This window comes from Chlorocebus sabaeus, chromosome 7 (assembly GCF_047675955.1).
Source record: "Chlorocebus sabaeus isolate Y175 chromosome 7, mChlSab1.0.hap1, whole genome shotgun sequence".
NCBI lineage: Eukaryota > Metazoa > Chordata > Mammalia > Primates > Cercopithecidae > Chlorocebus > Chlorocebus sabaeus.
Window position 1 is genome coordinate 1,426,756 of NC_132910.1, and position 26,376 is coordinate 1,453,131.

At 37.8% G+C, this 26,376-nt stretch overlaps 1 protein-coding gene across 1 annotated transcript in view; it reads left to right on the forward strand.

The window, feature by feature from the left end:
- Window positions 1–911: 911 nt before the first annotated feature.
- The window catches only part of TMPRSS11A (transmembrane serine protease 11A), a 40,208-nt gene continuing 14,743 nt past the window's right edge, over window positions 912–26,376 (forward strand). Inside the window, exons 1-5 of the mRNA XM_037989395.2 lie at window positions 912–990; window positions 3,088–3,206; window positions 15,999–16,066; window positions 17,996–18,156; window positions 25,419–25,590. Of these exons, the coding sequence (XP_037845323.2) occupies window positions 912–990; window positions 3,088–3,206; window positions 15,999–16,066; window positions 17,996–18,156; window positions 25,419–25,590 (599 nt within the window). The remainder of the gene's footprint in view (window positions 991–3,087; window positions 3,207–15,998; window positions 16,067–17,995; window positions 18,157–25,418; window positions 25,591–26,376) is intronic.

The following is a 26,376-nucleotide window of genomic DNA, read 5'->3' on the forward strand; positions in this document are numbered from 1 at the left end:
TAGTTTGATCTCTTCAACGGTCAATGTCATTAAAAACTCAAAAAGAAGCAGGACTCTTTTAGATTAAAAGAGATTAAAAAGGCATAACAACCAAGTGCACTACACGGTCCTTGATTATGTCCTGGCTTTTACAAACCATTTGTAATTATAATGAAACCATGGAGGGAAATTGAAGATGGACTGGGCATTAGATGATATGGCAGACATATTATTAATTTTTTAGGAGTGTTAATAGTATCATAGTTATGTTGGACATATCCTAATTGTTTATAATAATGATTTGGTAAAAAGACATGATGTCTTATTTCACATTAAAATATAGCAGCAGAAAAAAATAAATGAGCCAAACATGGCAAAGTGTTAACAATTGATGTAATAACATTATATATATATATATATATAATTATACTATTCTTAGTAATTTTTTATGTCTGAACATTTTCATAATAGTTAAAAATAAAAGATAAAAGATAAAAATAAATTAGATAATAGATTTCAAGTCACTTCGTAAACTCTAAAGTGATAGATAGATGAAAGAAATAATAAAGTGTTGGAGAAAGGCGGAATGGTCCCTTTTCAAGTATATGTGCCACCTTGGACCATGCTGCTAAGAGAAACCATTCCTGACTGCCACAAAGAGGCCATCAAATGCCTCTAGAATAGAAACCAGGAGCAAATTAGGATTCCCAGATCCTGATTTTTTTTTTTAAACACATCTTCTCAGGCCAAGATGACGTTGAACAAAATTAAAGACCAACAACTTTTTGCAGGGAAAGGCAGGCTACAGCAGCTTGAACTTGTCTAAGGAGAGCTGAAAGCCTGCAGCATTACTATCTGAGAGTAACCAGTGGGCCCTTCCTTTCTGCAGGATGGTAGGATTTGGCACCCAAAGAAGGTATCTGAAGCCATGGATGATTGCCGTTCTCATTGTGTTGTCCCTGACAGTGGTGGCAGTGACCATAGGTCTCCTGGTTCACTTCCTAGTATTTCGTAAGTAAAATTAAGGATTTCACTCTATTTGACTTTATTTTTCAGCAAAGCTTCATTTACATATATGTAAATGTAATTTCATCTAAAAAATTGCACATTTACCTGCAAATTTCCAGAGTATATTTAATTGTTTCAGTCATTTCATCAATAAACAAGTACTAAATGCTTATTATATGTGACTCCTTTTCTGCATACTCAGGATACAGCTTAATCAAAGTAGACAGATTTCTAATTTCCTTAGAATTCTCAATCTAGATTTGTGTGAGAATCTACACAAAAAGATCAAAAATTGTAATTGTCTGAAACTTACTAGTAATTATAATAAACAGCTCATCACTTATCATATATTAAAATGAAAAGCTATGATTAATTAGTTATTAAAATTGGCTCTTTTACTCATGGACCCTTATTTTCTTTTTTTTTTTTGAGACGGAGTCTCGCTCTGTCGCCCAGACTGGAGTGCAGTGGCCAGATCTCAGCTCACTGCAACCTCCGCCTCCCGGGTTTATGCTATTCTCCTGCCTCAGCCTCCTGAGTAGCTGGGACTACAGGCGCCCGCCACCTCGCCCGGCTAGTTTTTTGTATTTTTTAGTAGAGACGAGGTTTCACCAGGTTAGCCAGGATGGTCTCGATCTCCTGACCTTGTGATCCGCCCGTCTCGGCCTCCCAAAGTGCTGGGATTACAGGCTTGAGCCACCGCGCCCGGCTGGACCATCATTTTCTGTCCAACATTTCTAAGGCAAAAGAAAAGCACTTGTCTAATAAAATAAGGAATTTTAAAATGATTGAAAACCTATAGTATGACACAATATTATCATTTATTTTTAGAGAAAAAAATTTACTCTTGCCAAAACAATATTCAGGGAGTATATTTTTATCAATAAATATATTTGTAATTACACAAATAATTCACTTCAAGATTCTCTTTTTATATTGAGTCTCTTTCTGAGAATACAAGCCATTTATATTTTTTGACAAATCTCTACAATGTCACTCTCACATGAATGTATGTGATAAATAACTCAGGCTGCTCACTTTAATGGTCTTATCTGTCGTCACCTTCTACAGACTAAATGGGGGAGTAAAGACTCTATTTGGAGCCTTAAAGGGCTTAAGATCATAGTCCTAGGCCTTATATGACAACCCCAGCTGTAGTTTATACCATTGTCAAAAGATTCTCAGGGCTGTTTATTTCGTTGCATAAAAGCCCCTTTAAAATGAGAGTAAGGTTTGATAACAGTATGACTTACATGGATAAGTAATCAGGACATCCAAAAAAGTATTACAAGATCCAGAGATTTCCCACTTAAGACATATGCCTTCCTGATATCCCTGTTTCTTTCCTTGATTTGTAGTCTAGAAACCCACTGCCTCTTCCCTGAGCCAGGCTTCTCAAGGATTTAGGTTGTCTTGTGTTTTTTCCATTCTCTAACTCTGTAGCTTTCTTACCCCCACTGGGCCTTACTCCTCAGATTGCCAAATTCCTTGGGAGTCCCAACTACTTTCCTTTCTTACATTTCCTAATAGATTTATCCCTGTGGCACACTAGTCTCGTCTTCAATCTCAAGACAGCTCCTCTCTACACTTTCTTTTCAAATTTTTCTTAGTGTGCCTGATTGTCTTGTTACAAATCAAAACTCACAAGGACGTTCACTTATCTCTACTTCCACTAGAGCGTATGGTGGTACACATTTCAACTCAGCAAGGAGCAATGTAGCAATGAAATGTTCAAGCTCTACAGCTAGACTGTCTGGATTTAAAGCTTGGACAGGCCACCTACTAGTTATAGAACAAGTTACTTAATGCCTCTGTGCCTTACTTTTCTTATCTGTAAAATGAAGGCGATACCAATCTTAGAGAGCTGGTGTGAGGATTAAATGAGCTAATTCATGAAAACGGCACAGGAGTCTGGCATATTGTAGAAACTCAATAAATGGCAGCTACTATAATTAATATAAAACATTAATTTTTTTAAACAAAATTCAAATATGAAGGAGCTCAGGGACATATTCAGGACTTTATATTGGCCCCACTGTAATTGGGTTCTGAAATCTTTGTCCCAACCATTTAGTTTCCTATTTTTCATTTCCATTACAGACCAAAAAATGGAGTACTATCATGGCTCCTTTAAAATTTTAGATCCACAAATCAATAACAATTTTGGACAAAGCAACACATATCAACTTAAGGACTTACGAGAGACGACCGAAAATTTGGTGAGTCAGGTAAACTTCTTTTTATCACAGAATAATGTAAGTGGAAGGGATTTTGTGGATCATTTCTCCATTTCTAAAAACATGATTTTCAGACCACCCACATTAGAATCATCTTGCAGATTGCTAGGCCCCATCCTAGACCTGCTTAATCAGAGTCTGATGAGATGGGTAGGTGGGGAGAGGTGAGTAAGGGCATCTGCATGTCTAACAAATGGGTGATTCTAATAAGCTCCTCTTTCTAACTCAACTACCTTATTTAAAGGTAAGAGAATTGAGGCCAAGATATCCTAGCCCATTTCTTCCCCAATTCCACTAAGTTTCCCCAGAAGAAAAGCCTAATCATACCAAAACTAGTTTTTATAAGTCTACACACTTTTTTGTAAGACTGCATTTTAAGATTTTGAGTATCTTCAGAATTTACGTTCATCTTGTAAGTATATTGATAAAGACAAAAACTCAGACTTATTTTGTAGTAATCAAGTCAAATGCTAACAATTTTGTTAAAGCTAAAGTGCAAGACTGCTCTCAAAAAGAAAAAAGCACACTCAGTTATATAATCATTCCACTCAGAATGCCCATCAACTGTCACTCAATAACTAGGTTCAAATAAATTTTTCTGACAAGGAAGCACAGAAGCAGAGAGTTATTTTAAAAAGAAAGAAAGGACAAATGTGTTGGTTTGTTTTAGTCAAAGAATCATTTTTAAGATACTTTCTTTCTCAAATCATTTATCATTTCTTCCTGTGATCATTTGCTCTTTGTCCCTAGTATACCTAATGGCATCATATTTACAATAATATTGTAGAGTTTATAATCTCTATTTTCAGTTAACATTAAATCATGCACAATTTTTTAATTTTATGGTTTCATCTTTCCCAACCAATAATTAATGTCTACAGATTGATATAGATTCTTCATTCTTTCACATGCAGAGCATCTTATAAAAGAGCATTTGCAATCAATTCTTGAGTTATGCTAGGATGAACTTGGAGCCTGCACCTATACACCCAAATACCTCCTCTACTCCTCCAGTCCTAAGTGACTCCACATAACCTCCTCAATGTAAAAAAAGAAAACTCTTAACTTGCCTTAGTTAAAAAGATAAACACATTCTTTGAATGATGGAAAATGTTACAATTTACTGGGAAATTTTGAAATTTGTTTAATTGATGTTTTATGGCCAACACTACGGTTACTGTTGTTGTTGTAAGTTAACTAAGCAATTCTGTCTTCACTGAAGTAAACGGACAAGAATGCAAAAGCTCTAAAAGAAGTGAGAGAAATGCAGAGGTTCATGATGAACAGAAACTCTATTTAAAAATGGACTTTTAAGTTTCAGCTAAGCATGTGTTCCTTAAAAGGCTAAGACTAAGTTAAATAAGGACATATTATCATCATAGGTACCTACAAGGCCCTTCCCTGGTTGTCATTATTTATTTATCCTCCTTTATCACCATAGCATAAGCACTTACCCTCCCCCTTGCAGGCAACCATTCTATGTTTCATGAGGTATTCTTTTGTTTGTATTCATTCTTACAAAAATACGTTTTGTTGTTTTGCATGCACATGCTTTTAACTTATATTTTGTGTTACAAATCACTTTTGTTTCACCTCTTTTTACTGAGAACTTTAAAAAAGATCTATGTTACTATATATACCTGTAGTTTATTGCTGTTAACTGCTAATTCATAGTGTGTATCTACTATACTTTACCTGCCTGTCATGCCAAGAAATGCCACACTAAACAGACTCCTACTTACCCCCTTATAGACCATGCAAGTACTTCTGGAAGCAGAATTACTAGGTCATTGAATGTACATATACTTAATTTGACCATTTGGCGCAGGTTTGCTCTTCAAAATGGCTGAATCAGTGTGCACTCCCATCTACAATGCATGAGGATTTCATGTCCCCACATCTAACCAACACTTAGTATCTTAGTATGTTTAGGCTACTACAACAAAAAATACCATAGGCTGGGTATCTTAAACAGTGAACACTTATTTCTCATAGTTCTGGAGGCTGAAGGTTCCAAGATGAAGATGATCAAGGATCTAGCAGATGTCTGGTGAGGGCTTGCTTCCTGGTTCATAGAACACCACCTTGCTGTGTCCCTCATGGCAGAAGCCATAAGAGAACTTTCTTTTGTAAGGACACGAATGACTTTCATGAGAACTCCACCCTCATGACCTAACTATCCTCCAAAGGCCCCATCTCCTCTACCATCACTTTGAGAGTTAGGATCTCAAAATATAAACTTCAGGGGAATATAAACATTCAGTCCACAGCACTTGATATTATTTGACTTTCTGAATTTGCCACACTAATAAGTATAAAGTAGTATTTTAACTGTGATTTACTTTGCATGTTCTAATTACTAATGAGTTTGTGCATTGTTATGTATAATTACTAACTTTTTGGACTTTCATTTCTATAAATTGCCTGTACATATTCTTTGCCTATTTTTCTGTTAGACTTGCTTTTTTACCTTATTTGTATTGCTTTGCAGAAGTTCTTCACATTTTCTAGATATTGATGGTGTGTTGGTTGTAGACACTGCACTTATCCATTCTGTCTTCTACTAATATTGACCATGTTGTTCTTTACAAAACAGAAATCTGTAACTGAGGTAATCATTTTTTCACTGTTTGCCTTATGATTGTATTTTGAAGCTTTTCTTTAAGAAGTCCTCCTTCCCTTCTAAGGCATAAAAATATTTTACCATGTTATTTATTAACCTTATAGTTTTATCTTTTACATTAGGTCTCTAATACATGTGGAATCCACCTTTGGATGTGAGGTTAGGTAGATTCAGTTTTTTAATTCATATAGTGAGCCAATTTTTAAATATAAATAGCTAAAATATCTTGGCTTTTCCTAACATGTGATGTGATTATTGAGCTCATTGCATGCGTTTCTTGGCACCTGGGTCTTGCAGAAGAGGAAACATGATCTGTCTCCTCAAACTGCTTCCAATCTTTTTGGAGAGATGTGAGTAACACACATGGAACTGAATATCATGACATGATGTAATTAAGGGCTAAATTATATGTTGAGCACAGTAAGTATAGAAAAACTTCAAAACCGGACAAAGATTCCCATGGTCAGAAAAGGCTTTATATTATTTTAACTCTGTTTAAATAAGACAGGTGTTTTTCTCCTCCCATCTCCCACCAGGTTAGCTTTAGAAGAATTACGGGAAGAGTTTATGCCTCATCCTGAGCCACACCTGTTTATTGTTGCTAAATCCCAATGAATACAACCAGATTCTTCTCTCTGTCCTACATGGGCGCTAATTAGACAACCAAGGAAGACAGGTGGCAGGTCCTGTTCTTCCTCTCTTTGGGCTTTACTGATTTGAATGCAAATTGAGATGCAAAAGTAAAATGAGTTCATATTTAGATACTGCTATAATCCATCCCTGTTCCCTGAGATAGTGGAGCAGATATATCTCATCTCTCATATCATCCTTCAGAGAAGAGTCCATTAATCAGACATTACTGATGTCTGATTACTGTAGGCTGGTCATCCTGCAGGCAGAGAAGCATGGCGTCCAGCAGAAGCTGAGAGCATGCACTTCGAGGGAGGGAAGGATAAGCCAGGAATTTATGCTGAATGAGCTGGCTAAGTATACATGTTCAATAAGTTCTAGTGGAAGTCACAAATACTTATGAAAGGAGAAACATGACCATGTGCAATTGAGCTTTATGCCTCTTACTGTTTTGCATGTTCAAAAAATGGTGGCATTAGTATGATCCAGGGGTGGAGTTTTCAGCCATTTGATGTTAAAAGGTGAAGCTGAGGACACGAAACCCTTACTATGCTTCCTCTGTGAGTCAGCCAAAACCAGTCTGGACTGCTAGCTAGATTAACAAAGAAAAAAAGAGAGAGAAGATACAAATAAGCACAATCAGAAATGACAGAGGTAACATTACAACCAATCCCACAGAAATACAAAAGATCATGTAAGACTATTATGAACACTTCTATGTAGATAAACTAGAAAATCTAGAGGAAATGGGTACATTCCTGGAAAAACACAATCTTCCAAGATTTAATAGGAAAGAAATTGAAACCCTGAACAGACCAATATTGAGTTCATAATTAAATCAATAATTTAAAAAACCTACCAACCAAAAGGAAAAAAAGGCCCAAACTAGACGGATTTACAGCCAAATTCTACCAGACATACAAGAAATAGCTAGGATCAATTCTAATGAAGTTACTCCAAAAAATTGAGAAGAGACTTCTTCCTAAACCACTCTACGAAGTCAGCATTACCCTGATACCAAAACCTGACAAAAACACAACGAAAAAAGAAAAATTACAGGCCAATATCCCTGATGAACATAGATATAAAAATCCTCAACCAAATACCAGCAAACCAAATCCAGCAGCACATCAAAGAGTGAATTTTCCAAAATCAAGTAGTCTTTATTTCTGTGATGTAAGACTGGTTCAACATATGTAAATCAATAAATGTGATTTACCACATAAACCAAATTAAAAACAAAAACCATACAATTAGCCAGGCACAGTGGCTCACACCTGTAATCCCAGCACTTTGGGAGACTATGGTGAGCAAATTACCTGAGGTCAGAAGTTCGAGACCAACATGGTGAAACCCCATCTGTACTAAAAATACAAAAATTAGCCGGGCATGGTGGCATGGTGGCAGATGCCTGTAATTCCAGCTACTCGGAAGGCTGAGGCAGGAGAATCACTTGAACCCAAGAGGCAGAGGCTGCAGTGAGCCGAGATGACGCCATTGCACTGCAGCCTGGGTGACAGAGCAAAAATCCATCTCAAAAAAAATTTAAAAATTAAAAATTAAAATCACACAATCATCTCAATAGATGTAGAAAAAGCTTAGATAAAATTAAACATCCCTTCATAATAAAAACCCTTAACAGGCTAGGCATCAAAGAAACATACTTCAAAATAATAAATGCCATCTTTGACAAACCCACAGCCATCATCACACTGAATGGGCAAAAGCTGGAGGCACTCTCCTTAAGAACAGGAACAATACAAGAATGTTCACTCTCACTACTGCTATTCAACATAGTACTAGAAGTTCTAGAAAGAGCAATCAGGCAAGAGAAAGAAGTAAAAGGCATCCAAATAGGAAAACAGGAAGCCAAATTATCTCTCTTTACTGACAATATGATTATATGCCTAGAAAACCCTAAAAGTTTTACAAAAAGATTCCAAAACTGATAAACAACTTCAGTAAAGTTTAAAGATACAAAATCAATGTAGAAAATTCAGTAGCATTTCTAAACAATAATGTCCAAGCTGACAGCCAAATCAAGAACACAATCCCATTTACAGTAGCCACACACACACAAATGAAATACCTAGGAATACATTTAACCAAGGAGGTAAAAGATCTCTATAAGGAAAATTACAAAACATTGTTGAAAGAAATCAGAGATGACACAAATGAATAGAAAAACACTCCACACTCATGGATTGGAAGAATCAATATTGTTAAAATGGCCCTACTGCACAGAGCAATCTACAGATTCAATGCTATTCCTACAAAACTACCAACATAACTTTCCACACAAAATTAGAAAAAGCTTTTGTAAACTTCATACAGTACTAAAAAAAAAACAAACAAACAAACAAACAAACAAAAAAAGCCTCAATAACCAAAGCACTCCTAATTAAAAAGAACAGAGCCAGAGGCATCACACTACCAGACTTCAAACTATAACTTAAGGCTACAGTAATCAAAACAGAATGGTACTGGTACAAAAACAGACACATAAACCAATGGAACAGAATACAGAACCCAGAAATAAAGCCACACATCTACAGCCATCTGATATTCGATAAAATTAACAAAAATAAGCAATGGAGAGAGAACTTTCTATTTAATAAATGGTACTGGAATAGCTAGCTAGTCAGAAGCAGAAGGATGAAATTGGACCCCTAACTATCACCACATACAAAAGCTAACTCAAGATGGAGTAAAGAATTAAATGTAAGACCACAAACAATTAATGTAAGAACCCTAGAAGAAAACCTAGGAAATACTGTTGTAGACATCAGTCTTGGCACAGGATTTATGACAAAGTCATCAAAAGCAATTTCAACAAAAACAAAAATTGACAAGTTGGACCTAATTAAACTAAAGAACTTCTGTACAATAAAAGAAACTATCAACAGAGTAAACACACAACCTACAAAATGGGAGAAAATATTTGCAAACCATGCATCTGAAAAGGTCTAATGTCCAAAATCTGTAAAGAACTTAAACAACTCATCAAGCAAAATAAACCAAATAACTCCATTAAAAAGTAGGCAAAGAACATGAAAAGATGCTGCTCAAAAGAAGACATACAAAGCAGTCAAGAAACATATGAACAAATGCTCCACGTCAGTAATCATCAGAGTAATGCAAATCAAAACTACAGTGAGATACTATCTCATACCAGTTATAATGGCTATTATTAAAGAGTAAAAAAATAACAGATGCTGATGAGACTGTGGAGGAAAGAGAATGCTTCAATACTGTTGGAAATGTAAATTGGTTCAGCCACTGTGGAAAGCAGTTTGGAGACTTCTCAAAGTACCAAATAGAACTACTACTCAACCCAGCAATCCTCTTCCTGGGTGTATACCCAAAGGAGAATAAACTTTTCTCCCAAAAAGACAGATGCACTGTCACATTAATTACCACAGTATTCACAATATCAAAGATGTGGAATCAACCTAGATGCCCATCAGTGGTGGATTGGACAAACAAATTGTGGTATCTATATACATATATATATATACACACACCATGGAATACTATGTAGCCATAAAAAAAATGAAATCATGTCCTTTGCAGCAACATGGATGTAACACCACAAGGAAGGCACTGTTATCTTCTCTTTACAGGTAAGAGAACCAAGCTTCTGAAATTAAGGTCCATAGCTGGAAAATGATAGAGGGGAGATTTGAAGTCATCTAGGTAACTCCATACATGTGCTCTTTCCACTAAATTGTTCTACTGTCAGGAAAGGACTCAGCTAAGATAGAAGATAAAATTATTAAAATCTAAATCAATTCTTCTCTCATTTAATTTTTTAAATCCATAAAGATTATAAATCCTCTATGTTGTGCTAGCTCACTTTTTCTTGACAGATACATTAGATACACTTACTATAGAAAAATATTCTCGTTCTCATTTCCCTGTATCAGTTTTTGGTGAGGAAGGCAAAGGTAGAAGGAACTGTAATAGAGAGAGATGAAGGAAACTGATGGATATATTTACGTAGGTATGTATATCTAGTGTGAACAATCTACAGTTGGAAGAAAGATGTGAATGAGTATGCTTTTTGAGGGAAGTTTTTTGAGAAAAGAAGTAATATGAACTATTTCTAAATTTCCTGATAAAGTTATAAATACAGCATAGTCTTCACAGGAGGATCTATGTAGTTCATCATTCATCATTCAGCAAATACAGCATGATGTCATGTTAGGCACTATAAAAGGCTAAGAAAAATGATTCTCTCTCATAAACGAATCAAATTGGGAGATTTAGAAGACAACAAATCTGGAGAGGACATGAACCTTCTAAATAATGACCTTCCCTTGCTTTGGGTATCCTGGTTTTAAATATTTTTAGTACAGCTTTAAATAGATCCAAATGAGATATTTTCCTCTTTTAAAAAAGCAATTCAAAGATCTAGGTTTTTGTGGTACACCGAAAGTTAATACTTTATTCTTTAAAATCCTTAATTGCAAACTTTTAAATTCTATAAATATTTTGCCTCATAATCTCAGAAATGTAAACCAATTTGGGATATGCATATCTCATATATTGCTACTTGTTACATGTGATTAGTCACAGATGTCTGTCCATTTCCTCCTGACATTCTACAAAGAAACACTGAAGGAGGACCAGTGCAATCAAAGAAATGACTGATGGCATCACAAAGTATCACATCCCATTTGATGATCTGATTACCTCTTTGTTTAGGGTAATCTGAAAGTCACAATTTCATGGCATCCTCCGCACCCACACAGCGTGTATGACACTGGTCAGTTAGACCTGACCCCAAGAAGGCTAATAAGCCTCAAAATTCTGTGAGCATCACTCAGTGCTCAGGTTGACTAACCTCTATCCAGGCTTGAGAGAATGGTTCATAGCCGACTTCTTGGATCAAAAAAACACCTGGAGTTTTATATGGATATGACACAAACCTTAAAGGATTGCAGTAAAAACTACCAAGATTATGGTTCTTATTTTGGGGGAGTAAAGAAAATAGGCTGCCTTTGGAGAGGGGTGCAACAGTTTCTGATCCACTTCCAAACTGCTTGCTGCCCATCAGTGGGTAGGAGGTCTTAGTGAGAACCTACCTGCATGCTCATCTTGAGGTAGGCACTATGAAGGCATTAACAGGCTCTGAAGCTACATGGCCCTTGTTTCAGTGAGCTCTGTGGCTCACTGCTGTGTCAACTTGGGCAAGTCACTTCCTCTTCTATGAAATGTGGATAATCATAGTACTCATCATAGAGGGTTGATTTGAAAGCAAATGAGTTCAAACACAATGACGTCTGTGCTTGGTGCATATATGGCAGACAACAGTGATTCCTACTATTATAATTATTACAGTCTTACCAAGGAGGAGCCTTCCACAAAGAATCAATTGCCTGAAAATGTCCACAAACAGGGAAAAAAATCCCTGCCAATAATTCACGTGCAATTTTCTTTTTTTTCTAGGAGCATTGATCTCAACCTGATGTAAAGCAAACACTTTAAAAAGTCTTGTAAAATTTTCCCGGTAAATGCAAAACTTTCTGATAAATAAATTCTCACCTTTTTATTCATTTGTTTATTCCACAAAAATATACTTCAGACCAACAGCATGCAAAGCACTATGCTATTTTCTAGAGTATGAAAAGATAAATTGCCAGCTCTATGCATAAAGGGTTTGCCATTTAATAAAAGAGACTATATATTTGAATAAATACATAGTGAATATATTGCATAAATATATAATGAATGTCTACATTAAAGAATAGAAGGTGTAAAGAGGAATTAGAAAAATTGAGACAGAAGGAAGACAGATTAGTTTGAGATGAATGAATATCCCCAAAGAAGGTATTATCTGAGATTGGCCTTGAAGGATAGTTGTGATTCAGGGACACAGAACTTGCAGAATGAGAAGGTTGCTACAGACCAAAGGAACAGCCTGAGAGGGGCGAGTATGCAGGAAAATGAGGGCCATGCCTGAAAGTACTGGTGGTATTGAAGATGGGGCCGGGCAGGTTTGTCACAGAGGGAGAGGACCTTGAATGTCTGACATTGTGAACAGAGGCTCCAAGGCTCAAATTCTCTATTTCTACCTTGAGTTCAATCTCTGTGGCAATGAAACTTCAGTGAAGCTTTATTTAAGGCGAAAAGTGTTTTTTAAAAGCCCTCTTACATAATATCCTTTGTATGTTACTCATGTTATAATTAGGAGAAAGCAATAGGAGGTAAAGTTTTTTTCACAACATAGTTTTGGTTTCTTTAACGCTAAGGAGCTCACCTGGTGTTATGTTGGAAAAAACAGCTTTTATATTGCATTTACATTCCATATGCCAGTCTTTGGTGACACATGTACCTGTGGTTTGCAGTGTTAGCCACAAAACACTCCCCAAGTGAATACATAGACTGCTGTAAGGGGAGCCAGCCAGGAAGCATCTGCAGAGAAAAGCAGGCAACATGTATAAACAGAGTTAATTCAGGAATGAGAGCTGAATGGCTGGGTGAGTCTGTTTGTTTGAGTTGACAGCCTCTCCCTCACTCTTTCATTAAACACCCAACTAATCTTCAATTGCCCTCTTGGAACTTAATCTCAGTGTAATTTCTAGCATGTCAAAATCATCAAGCAGAAAGAGATACTACCCTGAAAGAGGGTCTTTTGTTCAATGCTAGGAGACAAACTCAAAGTACAAAATTCTAGAAATGCCCTAAAGAAGGAGGTAGGATAGATTTACAAACTGCTAATGCTATTAGGTTGCATAGATATAGATTTATAACAAGCTGGCACACAGCTTTAAATGTATAAGTTTCTCTGAAACTTCTGGGAACTTGGAATGCCAGAACGTTGGCGGAAAGAATGCTTCTAATAATGAAAGCCATCATCTGCCATGGAAACAATTTCCAGGTCTTTAGAAAGCTAGTTTATACATAAGCTCCATTCAACAATAAAACTTATGTTCACGTTTATTCTGATTTTCCTCCTGTTGTAAATTCATTTTATAAGATTTCTTTTTACCAGTCCCTCTACCCCATTTCTCAAAGCGTTGTCCTCAGACTACCTGTATCACCTAAAGATTCCAAGCCCTCCTCAGATCTAGCAAATGAGACTTTTCTAGAGAGAGGGTCCTAGAATTTTATAAAGAAGAATCCTTTTTATTATTGTGATCACCAAACTTTCTTCTGCCTAGATTCTTCTTATGTTATTTTTTCAGCTCCTATCTTCCCAGACAACCTAACCATTCAAAGATAAAATTGATGCTTGGTTTAGATATTCATAGCAGGCACCTTGCCAGATTGATGATGTTATCCAGAGTCAAAAACTTAATCCAATGCCTTCACCAACAAGTTACAAATGGCCAGGAATCAATTGTGATTGAACTTATTCAGAGGGTAATTACAAAACAAACTTCTTTAAATACCCAACTGCTATTTACTTTTCTTCCTTCTAAATTGTATCACTTTTCTCCCTGCTCCATTTTGTTTGCCTTTTTTTTTTTGTTGAAGGGGGGGACTCCTCTGCCTCCATACTGAGTAGTAGAGCTGGCTGTGGGTGAAGAGAGAGAAATTATTATAACAAAGTCACCCTTTCGAAAACATGTCTTCCAAAAGAATTTTGTTTCTAGCATATAAGCCCCACACCACCTCAGCCCATTTAGGCTTTCTTTCTTTAAGTACCAATAAAGACATATTTTGGATACTAGCAATTTATTTTCTAAATGCTATCTTTGATCTTCAGTTTAAGGCTATTACCAAACCTATATCTCTACAAGTTTTATACTTTAGGTTAATAAATTATTTGATAACTTATTACTATATGTTCTATGAAAGAAACTGAAGTAAAATTTACATCACATTTAACAGGGTGGTTGTGTGATTGAGTGGGAAGAGGAGCACCCTACAGATAGAAGACCTGGGTTTCAGTCCCAGCTTACTAGTATCTGCATGATGCCAGGGAAATTCACATAATGCCTCTGAGTCACAGATTTCTAATAGGAATGAAAATATTTCTTATTTTACGGAATAAGAGTTAAAGAAGAAATCAAATAATTCAGTTCCTGATGAAGTATTTATGAATTCTTGAGTGTGCTAAGAAAGTTATAACTTGTTTCTTGATCCCTGAAACAGTTTTCCCTATATTTGTGTGTGTGTGTGTGTGTGTTTCAGTCATGACAGTTGGTTTTTCTTCTCATTCCTTGAGAATTTAGGATATTTTGTGTGCCCATTTGGTTCCTCTGTCCAACATGAACTGTAGTTTCCCGTCCCACATTGAGATGACACTATTTCTACCAAGTGAGTGCTAGGGGATACTGCAAGCCAAATGCCAGGTGTGATAGATCACAGCATCACAATACTGTGGCAGTAGATTAAAGCCAGGCATATGGACTAAAAGCAGTGGCTTTGCTTCTCCTACTTTGGTGACATAAACTGAGTAACAAATTTGAGCTAATACTGGAATACCACCTAATCCTTTTTTCCTCCCTGATTTACCCTAGGGTCCACAATCAACAACAATTTTAAAAGTTTGGCTCTCTCCTAAATCCCTAATGCCTCCTCCTTACCCGTTATGAGCGAAGACCTGCAGAGCTAAGACCTATAATGCCAGGATGGAGGCTAGAGGACCATCAGCAATTAACTACCAAATCTTACCCAGCATTTTATATGTGTTTAACCTTCATAGCCTTATGAGTAGCAGACCAATATCTTTGTTTTACAGGTTCGAAAACTGAGGCTCAAATTGATTCAGTAACTTTGCCAAGGTTGCCCAGTTTGTGAGCAGTAGCATAGGCTCAGATCCAGGACTGAGGCAGGGTTTTCTTTGTCACCACTCAAAGCCTCCCTGAATATCCCATCTCTGCTCTGTATCTCTCTGCTACTCCTTCTATCGTGCTACTCCTTCTATCGTGCTACTCCTTCTATCGTGTTTTAGCAAGATACCTTCTACTCCAGAAACCTACTCTAGCACAGTAGAATTACTTGGGTAGGTTTTTTAAAAATATGAGTGCCTACATCCCCTCTAGACCAATCAAAATCAAAATTATTGGAGAGGATCTCTGGCATCCATAAATTTTTTTTTTTTTTTTTTTTTGAGACGGAGTCTCGCCTTGTCGCCCAGGCAGGAGTGCAGTGGCGCCATCTTGGCTCACTGCACGCTCCGCCTCCCGGGTTCACGCCATTCTCCTGCCTCAGCCTCCAAGTAGCTGGGACTACAGGCGCGCACCACGACGCCCGGCTAATTTTTTGTATTTTTAGTAGAGACGGGGTTTCACCGTATTAGCCAGGATGGTCTTGATCTCCTGCCCTCACGATCTGCCCGCCTTGGCCTCCCAAAGTGCTGGGATTACAGGCGTGAGCCACTGCGCCCGGCCACAAATTTTTTTAATTCAGCAAATGATTCTGTTGCACTGTGAAGGCTAAGATCCACCAATTTAAATAATGATATTAGTTCTGTTAAAAAATTTTCTATTGCTTTAACATTAATCAAAGACATATTCTTATTATAAAAGATATTACTAACACATAGCTTCCCTCTTGTTATATAACAGGTGGATGAGATATTTATAGATTCAGCCTGGAAGAAGAACTATATCAAGAACCAAGTAGTCAGACTGACGTATGTATGGTTGGGCAAAAGTGGAATCACAAGACTGGAGGGAAAAGGAACAAAGGAGACAGGGACCCTCATGTATTGTATGTCTCTATGGACTAGGCTTTTGGCTACAATTTTTCATAAACATTGTCTTTAAAGCAGTCTTTGAGTATAAGGCTGACCACCATTTTGTCAACAAAAAGACTAAGATTCAGGGAGGGTAAGAAATATGTTCAAAGTTCCCCAACTGACAGTTTCCCAAAGTGATAGAACCAGGAATCAAACCCCATCAACTTATTGTGAGGCCTGGAACTTACCATAACCCGTGACCTGGGGAAAACCCAACAGCTTGTCATTGCATGCACCAAGTTGTATTCTTTTGACAACTATATTATTTCAAACATGTTAAGCAGGGAAACTTGGCTACAAAATGAGATCACAAATTTCATCTGTAATGCAAACTAACGACATGAGGCATGCCTAAACAAAAATATATTCCTGTTGTAATAAATTTTCTCTTTGTTGTGGTGGAGGGGGAAGACTCATATCAGTTGTAGATATTGCTCAGAAGTTTCAATTGTGTTATTTTGAAAAATTACATAGTAGAACATACATGTCATATACATAAATGCATGAACCTGTATGACTCATATTTCTTAAAGATAAAGAAAAATAATATATTCAGATTTTGATTTATTTGGGGAAAATAATTAGCACTTTCTTACCAATAGACTAATAATGCTTTGTTGGCAGGTGTACTCCAAAGTTCTCTATGTCTTTACTGAGCAGTGACTTCCATAAGGATTTTATAACATAAATTGGGTAATTTCTACAATACTTAGGAGAGAAAAAGCATATAAATACTAGAACTTCCTAGATTTCATGTTTTCTGTTTTCAAATTCTCATTTACCATATTATTGTAGCAACATTATCATACTCTCATGAAGTCCTTTGGATGGTAGCCATCATCACTATGTAATACTTGGTAAAAATGTTAATTCCTCAGATTTAAGAAGTAAAATTAGTCATCTGTTTGCCAATTTGATATAAAATTCTAGTTATTTAGATCTTTATATTTCCAGAGCCTAAATGAACAAAATTACATAAATTGTCTCAGAATGTCCTTTTAGCCAAAAAAGATTCAGGGAGATGGGCCTCTAGTGTTTTTCGCAGTTTTTTTGTTTATTTGTTTGTTTAAAAACAATAGGAGAGATAACAGATCAATATATATTAGTTTCAGGGGTTTTCTTTAAACCTGTAATTGGTTTTCCTATTTTAAGAGTATTTAAAAGTTTAGTTCCTCAGGTAACAGAACTTGAATCTGTTTATATTATAAAAGTTCAAGAAATTGGGCATGTTTAATTTGGAGAAGACTCAGGGACCACAATATTGTTGTCTTCAAATATTTGGGCTAGAGGAGGAAATTATTTTATGTTTGTTCCAACTGGTAGACCTAGGCCTTATGGAATGGGAGATATAGGGAGACATATTTCAACTCAAAATGATGAACTCAGAGCTGACCAAAGAGAAACAAGCCTCTTTAGAAAATCAAACTTACTATCGTTTTAATTATTGCACGGTCATTACAGGGTATTTGTCATGGGCCCTGTGGAAGTGATTCAGGTATCAAATATACAGTTGATTAGCCTAAGAAAACACGAAGGCTTCTTCTACACTCTCAAAGCTTATAATTTTGATGATGATTTTTTATGTCTGTCATTCCTAGCTTCTGTAACAATCCTTCAAATTAATTGCGGGAAATGCGCTGAAAACATAATGAAAGCTAGAAGAGGGAACATATGAAATGACCTTGGGTCAGAATGACATGAGACAATCAGCACTTGACACTCTCAGCAACTGAGGGATCATTCAAGGGAGGAAGATACAGGAAACACTGAAGGACAATTCCAGGTGTATTCTTTGAAAATGTACCTTTCTTTTGTGTGGCATAGACCAGAGGAAGATGGTGTGAAAGCAGATGTCATTATGGTGTTCCAGTTCCCCTCTACTGAGCAAAGGGCAGTAAGAGAGAAGAAAATTCAAAGCTTCTTAAATCAGAAGATGAGGAATTTAAGAGCCTTGCCAATAAATGCCTCATCAGTTCAAGTTAATGGTAAGGAGGTCCCCTTCTGTGTGATATGAAGTTCTCTATTAGGTTCATATTTTGACTAATCTCAAATTTATTTGTCATTATTTCCATTCCAAATAATAGCTAGAACTCAGATTAAAAAATTCAAGTTAAAGATGTGACATTTCAAGGTGTATTAGTCTCTAATGTAAGCACATCTGAAGTTAGTCATCCAGTGGTTTTCCCAACAGTAACTGATTGGCACTCATCCCAAAATAAAGGCAAGGATTTACAACAGAGGGCTAATCTCACCTAGGCACTGCCTCCGTGACTAAGCAAGTGAAAATACTAAGGGTTTGGCAGTAATTGTTTTTCTGGGTGGGACCTTCCTAAAACACAAATTCATTTGTTGCCATACTTTTATTGATAGTTTCTATATATGGTGACATAAAATTTTTGTTAGCTTTTTTTACTATGGGCATTTGGGAAAATGGCAAGCCAAGATTGAAGCTGTTAGAGTTATTTTACCATTAATGCTTTAAAAATCACAGTCTAGGAAAACATCACTGAAACTACGTGTACATTGTTCCACTCTTCTTTTTGTTGTTCACCCTTAGCCCATTATACCATTATCACTTCCCTCAATTAAGGAGAACGAACCTTTATCAAGGTCTATCTCTATTGCCTTTACCAGAAGTAACTAATTTCTTTTTATATTCCAGTGACATATGCAAATTCACCCTTATAGAAGTGAAATTCACGCAAAAAGGGTTGAGGAATTCAGTAATTAAAAGGAGCTAAGAATCAAATTTAAATCTCTAATTTCTTAAAAGGCTCCAATTAAAAAAGGTTTCTATAGTCAAACACATCTTAAAAATTCTGGCTATGATATTCATTTCTCGGAAACTCTTCCTTATGGTACCATATTAAAGATTCTAAGGCAGCCAGCTAGAGAGAAACTTGTTTACCCTCGTCCACTAAGCTGTTTTCACAGCATCTTCTTCCAGCAGACAAGTACAGATTTCCCCTACAAATTTCAATGGATACTAGACCTAAGAGAGTTACAGAAGAGATTCAGGGCAAGTGATTATCAGACATGAAACAGGGCATTCTACCCTTGTAAGGGTCTAGCTGACTCTTCAAGAGGAAACCAAATAAGGAAGTAAAAAATGTGAGGTAATGGAATGGGCAGATGTTTGCTGATGTGACAACGAGTCAACTACTTAGGGAATAAAGCTGAGGACCTCTCCCAGCCAGAAGGGAGCAACCTGACAAGTGCTTAATCCATCTTCTTTGTTAGATGGGGAAGCAAATGAATAGAAATTGTAAAACAATGGCCATTCTGATAACTTACATGATGCATTCTGTGTAATTTCCAATAAATAGTTAATTTGTCAGGAATGTAAAAGCCTGAACTATCTGAAACCAGAGTGAAGCATAAATTGTTCATTGACTACCTGGTCTTTTTGTTTTTTATAGGCTCAGCTTCTGAACTTCAGTTTATTTTAATAATTGTACTAAATTAAAAGGCAGAATATGCTAATGGAGAAACTGACTTGAGAGTTACCTGAGGCTGGGCGCGGTGGCTCACGCCTGTAATCCCAGCACTTTGGGAGGCCGAGGCAGGTGGATCACTTGAGGTCGGGAGTTCAAGACCAGCCTGACCAATATGGTGAAACCCTGTCTCTCCTAAAAATACCAGAAATTAGTCAGGCCTGGTGGCGAGCGCCTGTAATCCCAGCTGCTTGGGAGACTGAGGGGGAAGAATCATTTGAACCCAGGAGGCGGAGGTTACAGTGAGCCAAGATTGCGCCACTGCACTCAAGCCTGGGCGTGACAAAGCAAGACTCCATCTCCCAAAAAAAAAAGAGAGAGAGTTACCTGACCAATTCTGACTCCACTAAGTCACTACAGGACCACCCAAATAATTGACTCATGCCTTTGTCTTCATTTTCTCATCTGTAAAATTCCAATGATAATGTTTGTTCTTCCTGAAATCACAGAGAGATTATAAGAATATACAAGGAAATAGAAAACACAATGTGGAATAAAGGGGCTGTTACTACTGAGAAAGCTATTACATCGTGCACATGCTTTGGAAACCTGAAATAATTAATTTGAGTGGTTGACTAGTAGCAGATAGATCCTTGAAAGTTTCAGAATTTTTAAATGTAAAAAGAATAGTGTTTATTAGTGATATGGGATCCTAGGGGGTGTTGCTTTTCTGGCCAGAAACCTCTGTGGCCAGAGGTTGGTGCCTTTGCCCAGGTTTTGCTCTGGCCCACTGGGCTCATTCTGCCCACTTGACCTGGTAGACTGCCCACCTCCTGCTACCTGCCTGGATCCCATGCCCACCAAGGCCAACCCAGGCATGGAGCTGTGAGGGTTGTGTGAGTGAGCACGGGGTCTGGTCACTGCCCACAGCCAGGCACACTGGCTGCAGCATGATGGGCAGCTCCAGGTGCTGGCACAGGTGTGCTGGCTCTCTGTGAGGCTGTGGCTGGACAAAGCTCACTGCAAGCAACTTCTCTGGCTGGCACCTGGGAATGTGGTGGTACCCAGGAAGCTTGAAGATGACAGGAACTGCAGGGTCCCAAAGAGGGAGTCACAGCCCTGGCTTGGGGAGCTCCCAGGTCTGGGATCCCTAAAAGGCTGCAGCTTTTCTCTCTTTTTGCCTACAATGTGGCCAGCAAGGGGTATGTTTCATTCCTGTTTGTGTTACAGCTCTTTTAGTCTTGCTATTTGGCAGGTCCTGAGTTCTTGTCTTGAGACCAAGAAGAATGAGGTACGCAGACAAGTGGAGGGTGAGCAAGACGAGAAAGAGGTTTACTGAGCAAGAGAACGGCTCACAGGAGACCCACAGTGGGCAGCTCCTCTTCGTAGCCAGGGAGTCCAAGCAGGTGTTCAGCTCCTAGCAGAGAGGAGGCCCTGGAGTTAGAAGCTTCTCTCTGCAGGCAAGTTGTCCCACTGAGTGTTCAGCTTTCAGCAGACGGTAGGCCCTAGAGTCGTCTAGCTCCTCTATGCAAGCAGGTAGTCCCACGATCTCCTAGTCACCTACCTCTCCATCTGCAAGGGCCCAGTTCTGCCTCCGGCACCTCTCTGCCCACCCCTTCATGCCTGACCTCATTGCTCCCAGACCAGTGGGCAATTTGGCCCAGTCCCATTGCGGTAGCTTCCAGGGTGGCAGGCTCTGGGGGGCTCCCAGGGATGGGCTCCATGGACTTTCTCCTCGCACCCACCCTGCAGTGGCCATGGTCGAGAATGGCAACATTGGGCCAGGTTCCGGAGTAGGAGAGGCTCCAGGCCTGGGAGCGGGTCCTGCCTGGTCACATGAGGTTGGAGGTGGCACAGTCGGCTGCCTCGGGGATGTGGGGCACAGGGGACCTACCACCGTCACTGCTGCTCCCGCGTCCGCTCTTGCTGCCACTGCTCCAGACAGCCTGTAGCTGCCATCACTAGCACTTAAGAAAGGCACATTCGGCCGGGCGCGGTGGCTCAAGCCTGTAATCCCAGCACTTTGGGAGGCCAAGACGGGCGGATCACGAGGTCAGGAGATCGAGACCATCCTGGCTAACACGGTGAAACCCTGTCTCTACTAAAAAAAAAAAAAAATACAAAAAACTAGCCGGGCGAGGTGGCGGGCGCCTGTAGTTCCAGCTACTTGGGAGGCTGAGGCAGGAGAATGGCGTGAACCCGGGAGGCGGAGCTTGCAGTGAGCTGATATCCGGCCACTGCACTCCAGCCTGAGCGACAGAGCGAGACTCCGTCTCAACAACAAAAAAAAAAAAAAAAAAAAGAAAGAAAGGCACATTCAGTGGACAGCTCAGGAGGATCTTTAAGGCAATTTTTATAGACAAAAACATTGCTTCCTGGGAACACATAATTTTTCGACTACCAATAAACAGAAAACTGTAGAGATTCTAGATTAAGTCTAGAAATAACCCTGTAGCCCAAGATTTATTTATAATTTATCAAGAATCTGTATTTAGTTTTGACAAAAAAAAACTGTGGTGTGGGTCCTTCAGGAGGCACAGTGTGACAAAGCAAAAAGCTAAAATCAACTTCTTTGCATTGCAAACGCCACGGCTGTAGTCAAGCAGCTCACTGCCTATGTGTCAGATGACTTTGCTTCATTTTTCATCATGATACTTGTAGCCTTAGAGCCCTGAATATTAACTAGCTTTCTCCCACTCAGAACCGTTTTAGGAGGTGGTCGCTTTCAAAACTAAAGTGTTAATGTTTATTTCCATTTCTGTACCTGGAAAGTAAAAATCTCTGGTCAAAATTAGAAACTAGTTACTTGTGTATTGACAGTTTGTTTCTAGGTGTAATCATTCTACCTAAAAATCTGGTTATACTCACCACCATTACTACTTACCCTGGTATCATTCCTGGAAATGGATAACTTGCATCCTACTCAGGCTAAGTTGACAAAGTTTTAACTGAAGAGTTCTAACTTTATGCTATTTTCCACTTTATTGCATTACTAAGGACAAAATATATAGTTTTATTAAAAACGAAATAAATTTACTGCCTTAAACTACACTTGATGGTAAACTGAATTCCTTCCATAGAGTAAGCACCAAGAGCAATTGATGGTCCTGTGCAATTGATGGTCCTAAGCAATTGATTCTTCACCATACAATGATTTGGGATGCCTTTAAGGGTATACTTGAATTGGATATTTTCAAAAGTGCCCACTTTGTAGAGTTTATCATCACTAGTTTCCCCAGTGGAATTTGTAGAAAGTTAATAGAATGAAACAGTCTTATTTTGTATAATGGGGAATAGAATACTGAGAATGTGTCTGAGAAACATGGCACTGGTAGGAAAAAGTAAAATAGTTTATTCTCATCTGCTCAGTAAGCTAAGTCATTTTAACTTGAAAATCATCACAATTTTCATGAAAACTTCCACCAACTTTATTTTTCCCCAGCTTTAGTAAGATATAATTGACAAATAAAAATTGTGTATATTTACTGTATACAACATGGTGTTTTGATACATGTATACAAGTTAAATATTTGTGTTTCCTTAGTCAAATTCCTCACTTTTTTGGAAGTTGACAGAATTTAATCTCGGATTGTGTCCAATACCTAGCTTTCACCAATATTCAGTATATTTTGGATAAGAAATACGTAACAGTTTATTGTTTAAAAAAAGCAATTTTAGTATTTAGGAACTGTGTTTAAAAAGCATTTAAAATATCATTTATGCGAGAGTCTTCAAAGTTTTTTCATCCTAAAGAAAAAAAAAAGAAAAGTTTATGTGAAATTCGAAGTAAATAAAAGAGAAAAAGCAGATCTGTTCTGGCTGAGGCTGAGTTTGAGGCCTGTAAGACAGTCTACCTGCAATATGGTTTGGCTGTGTCCCACCGAAATCTCATCTCAAATTGTAGCCCCCATAATTCCCACATGTTGTGAGAGGCACCTGGTGGGAGATAAATTAAATCATGGGTGCAGTTTCCCCCATACTGTTCTATGGTAGTGAATGAGATCTGCTGGTTTTTTAAGAGGCTTCCCCTTTCACTTGGCTCACATTCTCTGACTTGCCTGCCACCATGTAAAACATGACTTTTGCCTTCCTCCATGATTGTGAGGCCTCCCCAGTCACATGGAACTCTGAGCCCATTAAATCCCTTTTTCTTTATAAATTACCCAGTCTCAGATATGTCTTTATCAGCAGTGTGAAAATGAACTAATATAACCTGTTTCCTCTGTCCCATTTACCCATCTTCTGAAGTGGAATACAAAGAAGCTTTACCCTGAACTGCTGGAAAACCATAGTTCTCTATTAATACAAACTATTTGTGGGCTGCAGTCATCCACTATTCGTGCCTTACTCACCCGTTGCTTGTGATAGTATCCACCTAATTAGAGGCTGCCTATAAGTCTCTACAAAAACTGTGCACAGATGCTGTATCAGATAGCCATTTGCCTAATTAATCTGTATGTTCAACTGTCTAGAATCCATGTATGGTCAATATCCTCTGATTATTCCTGGTCATTGAGACCAACCAGGAAAATATCAAATTATCACTATTTGTTTCGTCTTGTTTTTCAGCAATGAGCTCATCAACAGGGGAGTTAACTGTCCAAGCAAGTAAGTCGAGTTAGCTTATATAAACAAGTAATTTTCACATCAGAAAGGACATTTTCAAATATTTGCTCATATTTGCCCATCTGTGCTCCAAATTTTCTTTGAGAGATAATAACTATTTGTACAATAGATTTAAATACATTTTTTTTCTAACTCATGGACTGATCTTTTAGTCATGTTCAAGAAAAAAATTGCCATGGTAACCTTTTGGGGCAATTTGAAGAAAGTATATATTTCTGATTGGGAATACTGGACTTGTTTTTCTAATTTTTAAAAATTCCATAAAATGTACTTTCTGCTACAAAATAAAATAATGAGAAAGTAATTAATAGGGAGGAGATAAAACCCATTGTTTGTGACTGACAAGTTATCTATGAAATATGCTGAGGTCAGGAGTTCAAGACCAGCCTGACCAACATGAAGAAGAAACCCTATCTCTATTAAAAATACAAAAATTAGCCAGGTGTGGTGGCAGGCGCCTGTAGTCCCAGCTACTTGGGAGGCTGAGGCAGGAGAATTGCTTGAACCCGGGAGGCAGAGGTTGCAGTGAGCCGAGATCGCACCACTGCACTTCAGCCTTGGTGATAGAATGAGACTCCACCTCAAAAAAAAAGAAGAAAAAAAGAAATATGCTTAATATATTCATCTTAATTGCTAACAGTGGCTTCATTAAATCACTTCAAATCACTGTGGCCTATATTTTGAAAGATTTTACAAAAACAGTGATGAATTTGAGCAGTGATGTTCATGCATTTGCCTCTGTGTCTTGCAAACACCCTAAGTATTTTTATTCATGTATTTATTCATTCAACAAGTATCTTTTAACATCTACCAAGTGCCAGAAATTAGACCAGGAGTTGGTGGTACCATTGTGAATAAAACATGATCCCGGCTCTAAAATTAGAATTTCAAAGTAGAGAAAGATATAAATAAGTCAGGAAGTATGAAAATAGTGTGATAAATGCTATGGCAGAGGAAGTGCATAGTGCTATGAGAGTCCATCAGAGAGTCAGCTAACCTGGTCTCACAGAGTGAGAAAGTGAACTCTGAAATGCAAGAGAGAAGAGGCCATGAATCCAGTGACAGGTAAGGTGAGTGTCCTGGGTAGGAGGAGGAGTATAGAAAAATGTCTTCAGGCAAGTAAGAATGAGGTCATTTCTTGTAATTACAAGATGTTTCTTATAACTTAATGATCTCATCTTTTTCAGGTTGTGGTAAACGAGTTGTTCCACTACACGTCAACAGAATAGCATCTGGAGTCATTGCACCCAAGGCGGCCTGGCCTTGGCAAGCTTCCCTTCAGTATGATAACATCCATCAGTGTGGGGCCACCTTAATTAGTAATACATGGCTTGTCACTGCAGCACACTGCTTCCAGAGGTAAGTTATTGACCTTAAGTTAGAACCCACTTCTGCTAAAAAGCCCTGAGTTTTGTCATATTCTTGGTAACAATTAATGTCCCAAATATTACTGAAGTAAAATAAGAAAAAGTTATTTCAAGTTCTTCTCAAAAATAATGTTACATTTGCATACTTAATCAGAAATTTGATGGGAATAAAGGAAGTAACAGTCATTATCCTAGTATTCATCAATCATTTCCTCAAAGTTTTTAATAAGGAAACTGTGTAAGGAATCAGAACTATTTTGTGACATCCTAACACAAAATATTCACTAATAACATACACCATTAATCTTTTGTGAAACAATGCTCTCCACTTAAAACTAGTGTCTGTTTCTGCCAAACACTTGGGCCAGTCTCCTACTCATCATAAATAATCAAACAATTCCAAAGTAAAATGGAAATTTTCAATAAATGCAGGAAGTTGGTAACTGTAATGATGGAGAACCAGAACCGCAGATCAAATGTAGAGCATTGACACATGAAGATCTGTGGAATTAGAACAGTTTACAACCAAAATGAGAGCTTGCTAGCATGATAAAGACAGGCAGTTCAAAAGAGATTCCTGGAGTACCAAAGGATTCAGAGAGGCCCTTGGGCTACTCAATGTGACCTTCGCATAATAGAGCACCTCTTCACAATAGTGCCACAGAACACAAAGCTGAAGTGAAGAATAGCAAATTGTGCTATCATATAATTGCTTCTGAATGCACACATTTTATTAATGTATATTAAATTATAAAGTCATTTATAAGATAAAATGACT